The sequence below is a fragment of the Thamnophis elegans genome, chromosome 1, assembly GCF_009769535.1.
Source record: "Thamnophis elegans isolate rThaEle1 chromosome 1, rThaEle1.pri, whole genome shotgun sequence".
NCBI lineage: Eukaryota > Metazoa > Chordata > Lepidosauria > Squamata > Colubridae > Thamnophis > Thamnophis elegans.
In genome coordinates this window covers 33,384,592-33,397,709 of record NC_045541.1, presented here as the reverse complement: position 1 = coordinate 33,397,709, position 13,118 = coordinate 33,384,592, and the positions used below count along the sequence as shown (strand labels likewise).

General features: G+C 36.1%; 1 protein-coding gene across 4 annotated transcripts in view; it reads right to left on the bottom strand.

The window, feature by feature from the left end:
- Window positions 1-10,911, bottom strand: part of WDSUB1 (WD repeat, sterile alpha motif and U-box domain containing 1) — a 26,456-nt gene extending 15,545 nt beyond the window's left edge. The window contains exons 1-9 of one of the 4 annotated variants that reach the window (XM_032211008.1): window positions 10,736-10,911; window positions 9,492-9,907; window positions 8,327-8,511; window positions 6,873-6,962; window positions 6,029-6,122; window positions 4,746-4,779; window positions 3,045-3,085; window positions 2,832-2,938; window positions 194-373 (exon numbers count right to left, since the gene is read on the bottom strand). In XM_032211008.1, the coding sequence (XP_032066899.1) occupies window positions 194-373; window positions 2,832-2,938; window positions 3,045-3,085; window positions 4,746-4,779; window positions 6,029-6,122; window positions 6,873-6,962; window positions 8,327-8,511; window positions 9,492-9,889 (1,129 nt within the window). In that variant the 5' untranslated portion in view covers window positions 9,890-9,907; window positions 10,736-10,911. Of the gene's footprint in view, window positions 1-193; window positions 374-2,831; window positions 2,939-3,044; window positions 3,086-4,745; window positions 4,780-6,028; window positions 6,123-6,872; window positions 6,963-8,326; window positions 8,512-9,491; window positions 9,908-10,430; window positions 10,574-10,735 lie in introns of those variants that run through there. The other 3 variants (XM_032211032.1, XM_032211016.1, XM_032211024.1) reach the window with 3 other exon arrangements.
- Window positions 10,912-13,118: the final 2,207 nt, after the last annotated feature.

Sequence of the window (13,118 nt, the reverse complement as noted above, 5' to 3'; positions counted from 1 at the left end):
ACAACCTGGACTTGTTATTTTGCTAAGTGTTAAATGTTCATATTGGTTCTACATAAGACAAAAAAAATCAACCATTCCTAAAACCATTAATATTATTAATAGCTATGCTGGGTTTTTCTGCATAAATTATGTTCAGATTAGATCATAATATTAATCTTAATAATACTGTAAAATACTTTATTTAATGTCTTACCAATTTTTAAATCATCAATCAAGCTCTCTTTTGTAAGATTTAACAATTCTTTACCATCAATATTGTTTCTTTTAAAAATCTCAACTAGAACTTGCAAGTTATGTGTTTGAAGCCAAACGGAAACATCTTCTTCTGTCCAGTTATCAACAGAAATTTTTGATTCCCTTATCAGAGGACTTCCTGAGAAAAGATTAAAACGAACATCTTTAACAAATATAACATTTATCCTCTCTCTTTTTTTTGCACCAGATTTTAGCAAATGCTACATAACATAAATCTTCCTAATATATAGGGTTCCCCACCGGTGTGCAAGACAATATTCCAGTGGGTGCAAAAACTTGGCTTTAGAAGTTTCAAAATTATAGTGTACATGATTAATTATGTGTATATAATTATTTATTAAAGGGATGGGAAAATATATCAGAAGTGCACTAGGGGCGCGTGGTATAGAAAAGGTTGGAAACCTCTGTGTTATACAATTAGAAGAAGACAAATATTACTGTATTATTTGGTTTTAATGTATTGATCTGGACACATGTTCAACATATGTTTCCTTGCGCTGTTAAGAAAACCTACTTTTTTTTAACCTGATTCATTTTTTGTCTGTTTCCAAAAAAAAGTTACCATATTTTTCAGAGTATAAAACGCACCAAAGTTTTGAAAAGGCAATTTTTTTTTAAAAAAAAAGTAGGTAGGTAGATAAAGGGATAGAGAGACAGAGAGAGAGAAATATAGATATAGAAATGCAGTAGGTAAATAGGGAGAGAGAGAATGTGTAGGTAGGTAGGTAAAGGGATAGAGAGAGATAGAAAGAGAGAGATACAGTAGATATGTAGGGGGAGAGAGAGTAGGTAGGTAGATAGAGGGATAGAGAGAGAGGGGGAGAAATACAGCAGGTAGGTAGGGAGAGGGGGAGAGAGAGAGAGAGAGAAATACAGTAGGTAGGTAGGGAGAGAGAGAGTGGTAGGTAGGTAGGTAGGTAGATGTTTCCAGGTGTATTTATCCATGTGCTGGAGAAGGAAATCGCTGACAATCTGCAGCACCTAATTTTGTTCCTGCTGGCACAGCATTTGATCCATGTAATTCTCATCAATCAGTTAAACAGCTTTCCAAAAGGAAAAAAAAGTTTTTGCACTTTGCAAACCTCCCCAAAACGGCCCATTTTTTGAAAAAACGGTCCTGTTTTTTTTCAAATAAAAGGCATAAATAGCCTTTGGGGGGGGATTGCAGAATGCTCCTGGGAGGGGGAGGGGCAAAAACAAGCAAAAAAGATCCATCTTTTGTAAAAAAAAAAAAAATGTATGCATAGCCTTATGGAGGCTTATAGAGTGCTACTGGGGGCTGGAGGGACAAAAAACAACCCATTTTTTGCTCATTTCTGCCCTCCCCAGCCCCCAGGAGGTCTCTGAAAGCCTCCATAAGGGTATGCACAGCCATTTTGGTGAAGGCGGCGGGGCTTCGGGAGGCAAAAAATGCTGTATTCAATGTATAATATGCACCCAGATTTTCAGCCTCTTTTTAAAGGAAAAGGGGTGCGTCTTATACTCTGAAAAAATATGGTACTTTTGGAAGGCTGAGAGATACTTGAGAACAGCAGAACAATTCACAAAGCCATGTGTGGCAAGGAAAGAGTGAATTGATGAGAACAGCCACTCTACCCTTCCAATGTACAGCTTCTGGGGGATCCTTATTTTCTCAACTAATGGAGAGGGACAGCATATAGATAATGCACTGCCTTATTTTCATTATGTGATATAATTTTAAAGCTTTTGTAAAAGATGAAGTAACAATTAAAAAGTCTGGTGTATACTTTTCAAAGTTATACAATTAAAATGTATCTTTTCTTGAATTTAAATAGGCTAAAAAACTCTTGCTTGAGACCCCTTTGAGGGGGGCAGAGACAAGACTAAGCTGAATTGCCAGTCTGAAAAAGAATAAATTCAGATAAACGGAATAACTTGCCTTCAGTTATAAGTAAAGATAGAATCATCTAGGGTGATACAAAAATTAGTAGGTGCTTCTACTGAGGAAACAGACATGAGTTCTTTCTTGGATAATTTATTTAAGTACAAATGAGGGTCAATCACTTTAATAATGCCTCTATACCAATGCAACGACAAATTGGTAAAGCAATAAGAATATTTTGTGGGAGAATGAATTGGTTGGGGCATGTGAGGTGCTAGCCTCAGCCTATTTCAGATGGTTGGCTACAATAATTAACTTGTATAGTTGATTGAATTGCTTGATTTGGCCACTAGTACAACAAAGTAATATTCATTGAAAAGTATGTAACAACACAATGATTTAATCCTGGATTAATGTTGTGAACTGACATGTGTGATTTAAGCCTGGTTGGATAAAAATGGGTGGCCAATTTCATCCAAAAGTACAACTGGATTTCCAACTGTATGTTTCAAAAATTATGGAATAGGAATTTTTCTTGAAAGCAAATTCATTGTTTCTAATTGAGGCTTGGGATTAGGTGAGGAAGGCTTCTATTTGGAGCCTTACTTGAGACAAAAGGCAACAAAGAACATTATGTTACACATAAAAAATTTTAAAAACTTGGGTGGTAAGGATGTAAAACAAATTGGTATAATGTTTATAAGGCAGGACACAAAAGCGTTTTGGCACTGACCTGTGAAAAGTTGCTCTGGTTCCAGTTGCCAGATGTGGACACATTTATCCATTGAACCGGTAGCAAATAATGGCATATCTGGTGCAAAGGCACAAGTTGTAACATATCTAGAAATAACAAATTACTTGATAAATATATATCACACTTCAAATGCTATCCTTGATTTAATAATAATAATATATAGCAATATACTAATACATGTTAATGGCCTACCTAGTATGCTGAGTCAAAATGTGCAAGTTGCTCCCAGTGCTCTGTCCAAAAGAAACAAGCAAACAAAAAATAAGGACATTTCCAACTAACTTTACACCATTCTTACATACAAAGACTACAGATGTACAGAATACATTCACAGATATCTATAATACAGGAAACTGAATCTATTAAAATTGAAGTAAATCATTATCAAACACAGAGAAGAATTCCAAAACTGCAGGTGTCCCTTACTCAATTGGGCTTACAGGAAAAATATTCTTGCAGAATATCCTGCAAATGACCAGTTGTCTGCAAGGAGTATAAATCCTTCCATTCCCTACTGTCCTATCAGAGCTAAAGAAACTTCTTGGATAAGAAGTGAAATGTCTTCAAAAGGAAAAAAAAAACAAGTTGCCTCCTGAAAAAGAACCTTTGGGACAACCATGACCTGGATGACTGAGAATCACTACAGACTTTTAACTATACAATTTGGGATGAACACCCTTTGAATGGTGTGGGTGTAGGATTGGATTTCCAGAGGAAAAAAATTGCAGACTACAGGAGTCCTTTGGGACATTCTTGCAAAATATTTTTTTAAAAACCATTACCCAATGTTTATATATATTTTTGAAGATTATTTACAATTATGCTACTCTACAAAAATATTAAAAAGTTACATAAATGTGACTAGAATTAATTATGCTGCCACCTAGTTAAGTGGACTACAAATCCTGTAGTTAGCATCTTCACCACTAGATGCTACCCTTCACAAACATTGTTCTACTTCCACTGGAAAGGCTATTTCTGTAAAGAACTAGTGTCAGTATATATGGTAGTTTCCTATAATAATTTTGCTCATTCTTAAGGTGTCATAAAAATCTTTCTTATTATTTTTGAAATTCCAATTTCCTCTAAAATGTATCTAAAATAAGGCATTGAAGTATTATACATACAGTACTCAAATTCAACTCAGAAAACTAGATAAAATATTACAAAATTAACTATTTAAATGTCTCATGGTTGTATAAAATAACAGGTTTACAATTAAAAAAACCTTATAGATAGCAAGTACATGCTCATTTTTCAGTACTGTACAATATTTCATTGTATGTTCACTATCACACAACTGCTTATACAACTTGCTATCTGCCCATCACTTGTCTTTACAAAGCCAAAGAAGCTACCTTGCTATTTGGTATATCAAATCCCCAATTTTCATTTTTTAACTTTCAAAGACATTTGGACTAACAATGACTAAAACTTCTGTATCATTTAAAGATAGACATATTACTCTAGGTCAGGGGTGTCAAACTCAAGGCCCGAGGATCCAGCCCTTGGGGTGCTTAGATCTGGCCCACAGGGCTGCCCTGGAAACAGAGAAGGACTGGCCCGCAGGGCCTCCACCAGCGAAAATGGAGCCCGTTTTCGCTGGCAGAGCACTTGAGCCATCACAGGTGCCCCCGACATGAGTGACGTCAAGCTGGCCATGCCCACCTGGCCACACCCATCGCAGCATCCTGAGATCAAACACAACCCCGATGCGGTCCTCAATGAAATTGAGTTTGACACCCCTGCTCTAGGTAATCAAAAAGTGCATGGGGAAAAAATACTACAGCATGTTTCAATTGAGACTGCAATCCTTTCCACATTAACAGAATGTTAATATATTGTTATCCTTGCATAACGAGGACTTTCCCTCTTAGATTCTTAAATACTTACAGTTTCAAAAATCATTACAGTTTTGTCCACAGATCTAATAAGAAAAAAAGATGAAATAACATAACTGCATCAGTACTCATCCTTCAGTAGTTAAAAAAAGGGTTTAATTGTACAAGAATCAGAATAATACAAACAGCAAACAGTGAGCAAAAAGCTCAGTATTAGAGCACAGTGATTATTATGAATAGTTAACTTTACAATAACCTCCTTTGCAACTCAAAGGAAATGAAAAGAAATCCAGGAGGACTAGAACCATGAAAATAATCTGCTGAACATTTTAAAAGCTGAGAATCCAATAATTAAGAATTTGAGAGTTATCTCTACTAGAAAGAGTAATATATACTCTTAAATAATATATACTCTTAAATAATATATACTCTTAAATAATTTTGCTTGTTGGCTTTGATTTGTATTCTGTGTACAGGTAGTCATTGACTTATCACCAGTCTCTTAGTGACCATTTGAAGTTATGATGGACCCCTACTTACAACCCAAAATTCCAACAGCCCCCCAAAGTGACTATATTTGGGGTGCAATTTATGATGTTTCCCCCACCCCAAAACCAGCATTTTCTTCAGGAAAACTGCCTATTGCAGACAATGGATTCACTTAATGGCTGCTGTTTTTGCTTACTCATGGTGACTCACTTAATGACTGCTGCAAAAAGGGCTGAAAAATCAAACTCATGTAATGACCCACTTAATGATTGGCATGACTTATGACCATAATTCCAGGCTCAATTACAATCATAATTCAAGGATTATCTGTAGTTCTGATTCACTGCTTGGTTGAACAAAAGTTGCTCCATAACCTTGAAATGCACTATATTAATGTAGAATAAGCCTTTCTGCAAAAGCAAATGTTTGAGTATGAAGATTTTTTTGATCACTTATATTTACTTTCTTATGCAAAAATACATGTTTTGCAAATGTATTTAATGGAAGTATGCCATCTACATATTTGTCTTTTAATTCACATACAAGGTTTAATGATAAGTGCATTATATATATATATATACATTTGGGAGATTGGTCTATAATCATTTTGAGTTCATTACAAATGCTCAACACCATTTTCAAACAGCCTTCTCCTTGAAATGATTCATGAGCTAAGATAGATTTAATGTGATGTTCAGTATTGCCAATGGCCTCATAGCCATTATCAATTTAGAAACAAGCTCAATAAAGGTCTAGCTTTATAAACACAGAAATGGGAAAAACTAAGAACCAACTGAGCAAACCAACTGCAGAAGTAAAATGTATAAATTAAACAAAGATTCTTACCCAGTAACTAAAACCTGCCCATTGGAGGAAAAAGCACAAGCCAGAACCGGGGCAGTATGTCCACTTAAAGTACATCTATATTGCAGGTCAAATCCTAAACATTGAAAGGTGAACAAATATTTAATGAAAATATTATCAAATTGTAACCTTTTCACCTTTCAATACAAAGTAAAACATACTGTACAATGCAGGGTCTAGCTTGGGTTTTGTATTGTAAATCTGGCTTCTTTTTAATTTTCTAGTTCGGTATTCCATGAAAGCAATGAGAATAGGATAGAATGGAAGGCTTTCTTAAAAATTCTACTTTCATAACAAAATTTTCTGATCATTCCCCCCACCCCTCCTGGCAGGGCCGGCCCTAAATGTGCTTTGGAAGATCTTTAGAGTCAGTTGTAGAGCCAAAATAGGGAATAATTTGATCTGACAGAGCCATATACCACTAAATATTATTAATGAATGCATGTTAATTAATTCATATTCATATTAATGAATGAAAAATATTCATTCTAATATCAATCAAAATAATGAATAATTATATATGAAAAAGCTTCACACACTCTTAAGAGTGATTATTTTCTTTACATTTGTCTCTGTTGCTGTTTTTATTGCTTTGTTGTAATATGTTGCTTTACTGAAAGGTACCATCAATTATTTCTTTTACTTTTTATACTATTATCAAAAAGGATTATTCACTTGTTCAATAAGATACTTTTTTGGTCTTATGGGTTTGTTTATTGTTTGAACAAGACCTAATTAAAAATTTAAGCAGCGGAAAGGCAAGTAAAGAATAATTTCTTTACAAATAATAATTTTTAAAGAATAGGCATTTTTAAATTTGAGATACCTGTAGAATCAGAAGATGAAACGAGCCAGATCTTACTTATGCCATCCTGACCAGAAGATGCCATTCTGAAATAATCAGCATCTTGCTTATCTGATAAAATAGATATATATTCAGAAATGCATAAGACACATAACAAAATAAGATTTTCTGTTTTTTTCAATATCTGTTTCTAGTAAACTAAGCACAATTAGAAGTTTGCCTTGCATAACTCAAAAATCTGGTGGACTATATGTAATGCAGGTAGTCCTTAATGTGTGACCAGAATTGTGACTAAAATTTCTGTTGCTAAGCAAGGCAGTTGATAAATGAGGAATGCCTGATTTTATTAATTTTTTGCCACAGTTTTTAAGTGAGGAACCACAAATGTTAAGTGAATCATGTGGTTGTTAAGCAAATCCATCTTCCCCCATTGATTTTGTATATCAGAAGCCAGCTGGGAAGGCTTCAAATGGCAATCACATGACTCTGGGATGCTGTAACCATCGTAAATGCATGTCAGTTGCTAAGCTTCAAATTTTGATCACATAACATAAATCAAACAGTTCTTGAATTTTCCAGCTTTGTGTTCCACAAAAGCAATAAAAATATGCTATAATGGAAGGTTTTTTTCCTATAACATAACAACAATAGTTCTATGTAGTCCCTCCAATTCACACACCTGTTTCGTATAACACGAGGAGTCCCAAATAGGCAAGGATAAAATGGACATATTTCATTCCAATTTTAACAATGGTAACTTAAAAAATATTATATATATTTTAGAAGGACTTAATTTGACATATGGATGTTGATATTTTTCCTATAATACTGGAATTTGAAATCATGAGACTAGCTGAACTGAGCATAGAATATTCTAGTAGAAGCCAATTAGCAATTCCAAAAACCACATTTATTGGGGGGGGATTAATTGCTTTGAATTTGACCACATCTTTCATATGAAGAGAGGTTAAAAGTTATTGTCCTTTTAAAGTGTATTCAGTGAAAGCAAAGCAGCATTATGTATGACTGTCCATGGGATTACTTATAAAGTAAAACAATGAAATAAAATCAAATAAAAATAATTTTGCATGATTTTAATTGCAGTCAAAATTCTCTTCTACTTCAAACACAATTCTTTATAGGGAAAGAAGAATATGATAAACTTTTTGCACAATACAGTCCTCTGCGTATATACTAAGAATTAACTCCTAGTGTGACCAATAGGGCTCACCCCCAATAAATATTTTTAAGATCACAGCCTTACGTGCCATACATACTGCATGCAGATCACTAGACAAGAAATATTACTTAAGAAAATAAAAGTGGCTTTAAAACCATTACAATGGAATTAAAGAGAAATTTAAAAGGATTTTATATTCATCAATTAAATATACGAAGAAGAATACAAGTAAAAGTTAAGGCTAGAACTGACAAGATATTTTAAAAGGATTTATTTAAATAGTAAATTATCTAACCAGAATGTGGCCTTGAAGAAAAGTCACAGCAGGTAACACTAAGATCATGAGCTTTCTCATTATATAAGCACTTCATTTTGTCATCCCAGAAAGTTAGATCTCCACAGGATGATCCCGTCACAAAGAAACGTCCATTAGGAGCAAATGCACAAGCTACCAATGATCCATCTTTAACACTACCAGACCTAAAAAGCAAGAATAAAGGAATTTGGTAGTTAAAAGCGTGTTTGAAAAAAACCCAAAACAAATTAAATCCAAAAGGAGAATATTTCAAACTAATCTTTGATGTAACAAATAGAGCAATTATCTAAGCCATCTACAAATATACTGTAACATTTTAATTTGTGTAATTATAAAATATCAAAGCTTATTGTCAATCCCTTGTCAAAGCCAGGGCTATACTTAAAAAAGCCTCACTGACATTTAGAAAACTACTTATACTCCTTTTTTTGCTCCATTTTATATTAAGTGTAAATTCTAAACAATGTTAAATCTTAATTATATTTTTTAGAGTAAGCAAAAGTCTTTAACTTAGTTTGTAAATTGGTTTATTCTAAGATATGCCAGGATTCAGATAATAGGCAAGTAGTTGTTAATTTCATGGAAACAAAAATTTCAGAACAATTGCAGTTGCACCAAAGGAAAACAGCTAGAGCCACAGTTTAGCATTATGTCCAGTCTGTTGCCTGATTCACATGAATACAGCACAAGAAAATTGATCATTCTTATTGAGCTATCTTAGGCCTAAAATAATAATTATGCCCACATAAAACTGCATTGTTTCATAGAGTAGTTATAAACATGATACTGTACAGAAGGACGTGTCATTTTAAAAAAACAACAGAAACAAATCTTTCCTGCAATACTTGAATTTCAAGAATTCTATTCAATCCATTGATGTCCAAGTTTGTCCTGACATTCACAGAAACCATCCTAACTTTATCACTAAACAAGACAGCCTGATCAGCCTTTCCCAAGTGGTACCATCAACACTTATTGGGCCTAAAACTCCCTTGAGGTCTGATTCACACGGCTAAGACAGCTATTGGAGTAGAAATGGGAATGCAACTTCTTCCGTTATATTAAGCATGAGATACAAATAAAGATAAACTTAATACTTCTGGAAAAAAAGTATTTCTAACAGCCTCAGATTTGATATACTCACCGATACAATTTTAGTGTCTGAACATTCCACACATTTACACTTCCATCAGCTGCTCCTGAAACTAAATATGTGGAATCAGGGGAAAATCGACAAATTCTTAGAGGGTTTCTACAGGGATGCTCCAACACTGCCACTTTCAACCCATCTTGAGTCGTCCACAAAATTGTGTTGCCATCTGTAGAACATGAAGCCAAAATATGTCCCGAAGGAGAGAAGCAACAGCAATGGACTGCGTAAGTGTGGCCTTTTAATGGTGAGTAAGGAACCTCATCAAAATCGTTTAACGAATACAGACGGACTGTTTTGTCCAAGGAGCATGTCGCCAAATAGGAAGAAGAGAAGGCACAACAGTTGACATCATCTTTGTGGTCTGCCAAAGTGCAAATTAATTTAACCATTTGGTGATAGAAAGTGACCTGAAATAAAGAGAACCAAAAACCAAGCTGATTCATAATTTCTAGATCAAGTTACACTCCATTGAACATTCAACTAAGAAAGCCCATTTATCGTTACCAAAATATTGGCCCTCACAAAAAATGCTTTGTCATTAGTTTTAAATCAGAATAAAGGTGAAAAGCTAAACCCAAAATAATAATAATAAACCATAAATTAGGGATTACATTGTATATTGACAGAGACCTTACATCCATTATTCTTTAATTTAGAAAGCCGTCCTTTAAAATTTAATTCTTTGCTTGGTTTTGCTCTTGGGCTGCTCTTTGTAAAGCAAAGTTTTAAACATAAACAATTAACTTTTTTCTCTCCTTATCAACAAACCCCTTTCAGATTTGCCCTGATTTTCAGGCTTGTCTTTTTATTTTTCCCAAGAACACATGGGCCTTGTTACTGTAGGTCTCCTCTTCACCAGGCGTCCTGGAAATGCCTCTTTGGATTTTGCTTTACAGACAAGAGGCTGGCAGCCTCCAACCTCACAGGCACCTGCGACGTCAGAAATCGCTTCCTGGAGTCCCTGGCACTTAAATCTGCTTGGAAACGAACATTTTCAAGGCAGAGGCCCGACCTTTTTAAAGTTTTAAGACTAACACTAAGAAAGCCCCTTCCGCGTTAGGTAGGTTGGGGGAACCCAGAATAGAATGGCTTTAACAGGGAAACAAAGGACCACCCACCACCGGGAGGCGTTCTCATTCTAAAGGCCCCGGCACTCTCAGGAGTCACGCCTCAGCCCTCCAATCCGGGAGGGGAAGGAGGGGAGGCGGGAAACCCTCCCTCAACTCTATTCCTACCTCTACCTTACGGCCGCGCGACGGCTTCCCGAATTTGCCCGTTTCTCTCAGCGAAGAACCGTGAGCGAGGCGCGCGGCGCGAGGACAGAAGCAAAACAAGATCGCGTGGCCGCACCCATTCGCTTCTCTCCCGAGGGGGAAGGTGGAAAGGCTTGTAGCGTTTAAAAACCGGGCGAAGTTGTGCGCTCACGTGACCGAACACGGAAGCAAAATAAAGGGCCGGGGCGTGTTGGTGACGTGACGTCACCACGCTAAGCAAAGTCTGCAAACTCCGTTCCAGTTTTTTCCGATCCTGCACAGTGCTTGCGCGTTGTGGCTGCACACAAGGAGAAACTGCGTTTAACACACACACATACACAAAAGGGGGGGGGGGTTGGCGAGCCGTAATAGTCCAATAAATGCGCCCGAATTAAAGACTAATGCGTCTTTATTGACCTTTGAGCTAAACCCCTTAAAAAAAAGTCACTGGGACCTAAAGATGTGTTGGAGGAAGTTGCACTTGGTCAACTGTTCCGTTTCTAGATTCTCAACTGACAGACATTCAACAGTCTCCAGTCTAAATTTCAAGACTGTAATGATTGCAAGATAAATACATAATTGAAGTATTAACCCGGTCTATTCGGTTGCTAGTTCCAAGTATTCCTGATGTAGCACAGGAAGACAGTCATTCCTCTAGAAGTGTGTGTGTGTGTGTGTGTGTGTGTGTGTGTGTGTGGTTGTGTTACCAATCATATCTACAAAGGTCAGGTGTGGTGGCTTATAATAATGCACTAGTTCTTTCTCAGCACATACAGTAGATAGAATGTAATTTGCCTACTATTTTAATAAACGGTGCTGCGATTTATTAACTACCTTCTGGTGGTTAATAATAGCTTTTAGAGGTTGAATTCAATTATATATAATTTATTGACACTCAGAGAATAATAAGGAATGTAAAGATTTTAAATGTTTAGTCAAATTTGAGTTCCAATCAGAACTTACATTTTTAAATATTTGATGGGATAAAGATGTGTTAGAGTTCATGTCACTTGATTAAGTGGTCACCCATAAAGCTGATCAATGACTGCTGCCTTTTACTGAATCATTCGGAAGGAGTTCCTAAGGAAACATCCTGTCTCCAATAGTGGTGAATCAGATTTAATTTTAAGGTGTACCTATCAGTGGCCATCAGCTGGTAGGAAACTCCATAGTATAACTATGTGTGGTATGAAGTGCTTCCTTTTATCTGTCCTGGATTCCAGACTTCATCTTCATTGGATGACTACAGAGGTGGGAAGGGAGCTAAAATGTAAAAGTGACTCAATAAAATTTCAGATGTGTTGTTTGTTGTTTTTCCTGCTTCAAAACTTTACTTTGGATGATAATTCTATTTTTATTGCTTTAGAAATATTTTATTATTTGTGATTTTATTGCTTTTAGTTGTAGAAAGTCAGCACCTGCCCCCTGAAAGAATGAAATATTTTGAGGAATATTATATTTCCCCAAAGGAAGAAATGGAGAAACATGTTTTTTTAGAGGCAGAAAGCAACCCCTGCTTTTCTTAATAGCCCACAGCAGATGTCAGCACTTAAAAGATAAAAAGCTTATTGAAAGAAGCCAAATATCTAGATAGCTCTCAATGTTGGCATCCTTCAGTCTCAAAAGAATATGGTATCTGCTCTGGAAAGAGGTCCTAATGCAGCATCTGGTGTGGCCAAAAAGTCCCAATCCCTTCCACACAGACAGCAGATACATTCTGTCCCCTGCCCAGTCCCCAGATTTTGCTGGTTCCAGACTGCCTCTTTGCCTCAGCCTGCCGAACAAGTGACAAGCTAGATAGTTCTACTCATAGGCAAAGCAAATACTGTAGGCAGAAATCCATTCAAGACAGGATATTTTTAAACTCCCTGCAGCAAGGTCAAAAATGGGATTAGCCTTCAGCCACAGTAGGAATTGCCCAACACCTTTCAGTTGCGCCACCGCCAGCAAACTTCAATCAAATTTGGAAACTCAACCAAACACCTAGGATTTGCATTTTCCCTTTTGCCTATAGAGCCAGCCAGAATTCCTACATAAATCCTACAGCAGCCAATAGAATACATGTTCTTGCACATGAACAGGAAGCTCAAATACAAAGCCCCCCCCCAAAAGGTATAAAGGTCACCCATTCTCAACTCCATTTTGTCAGGTGCACCAGAACCACAAACTCCCATGGTTCTATTCATCAATAAATGGGCCTTCTTTCCAATCAGCCTCCAGCCTCCATTTTGTCTCCAGTGCCTTTTTCCCGGTCTGGAACTGAACCAGATGGATATTTTTCCCCACATAATGTTAGGCCAGAATCATTTAGAAGGGAGACAAGTAGCAAACAAATTTAATAAATATATAAATAAAACATTAGCAG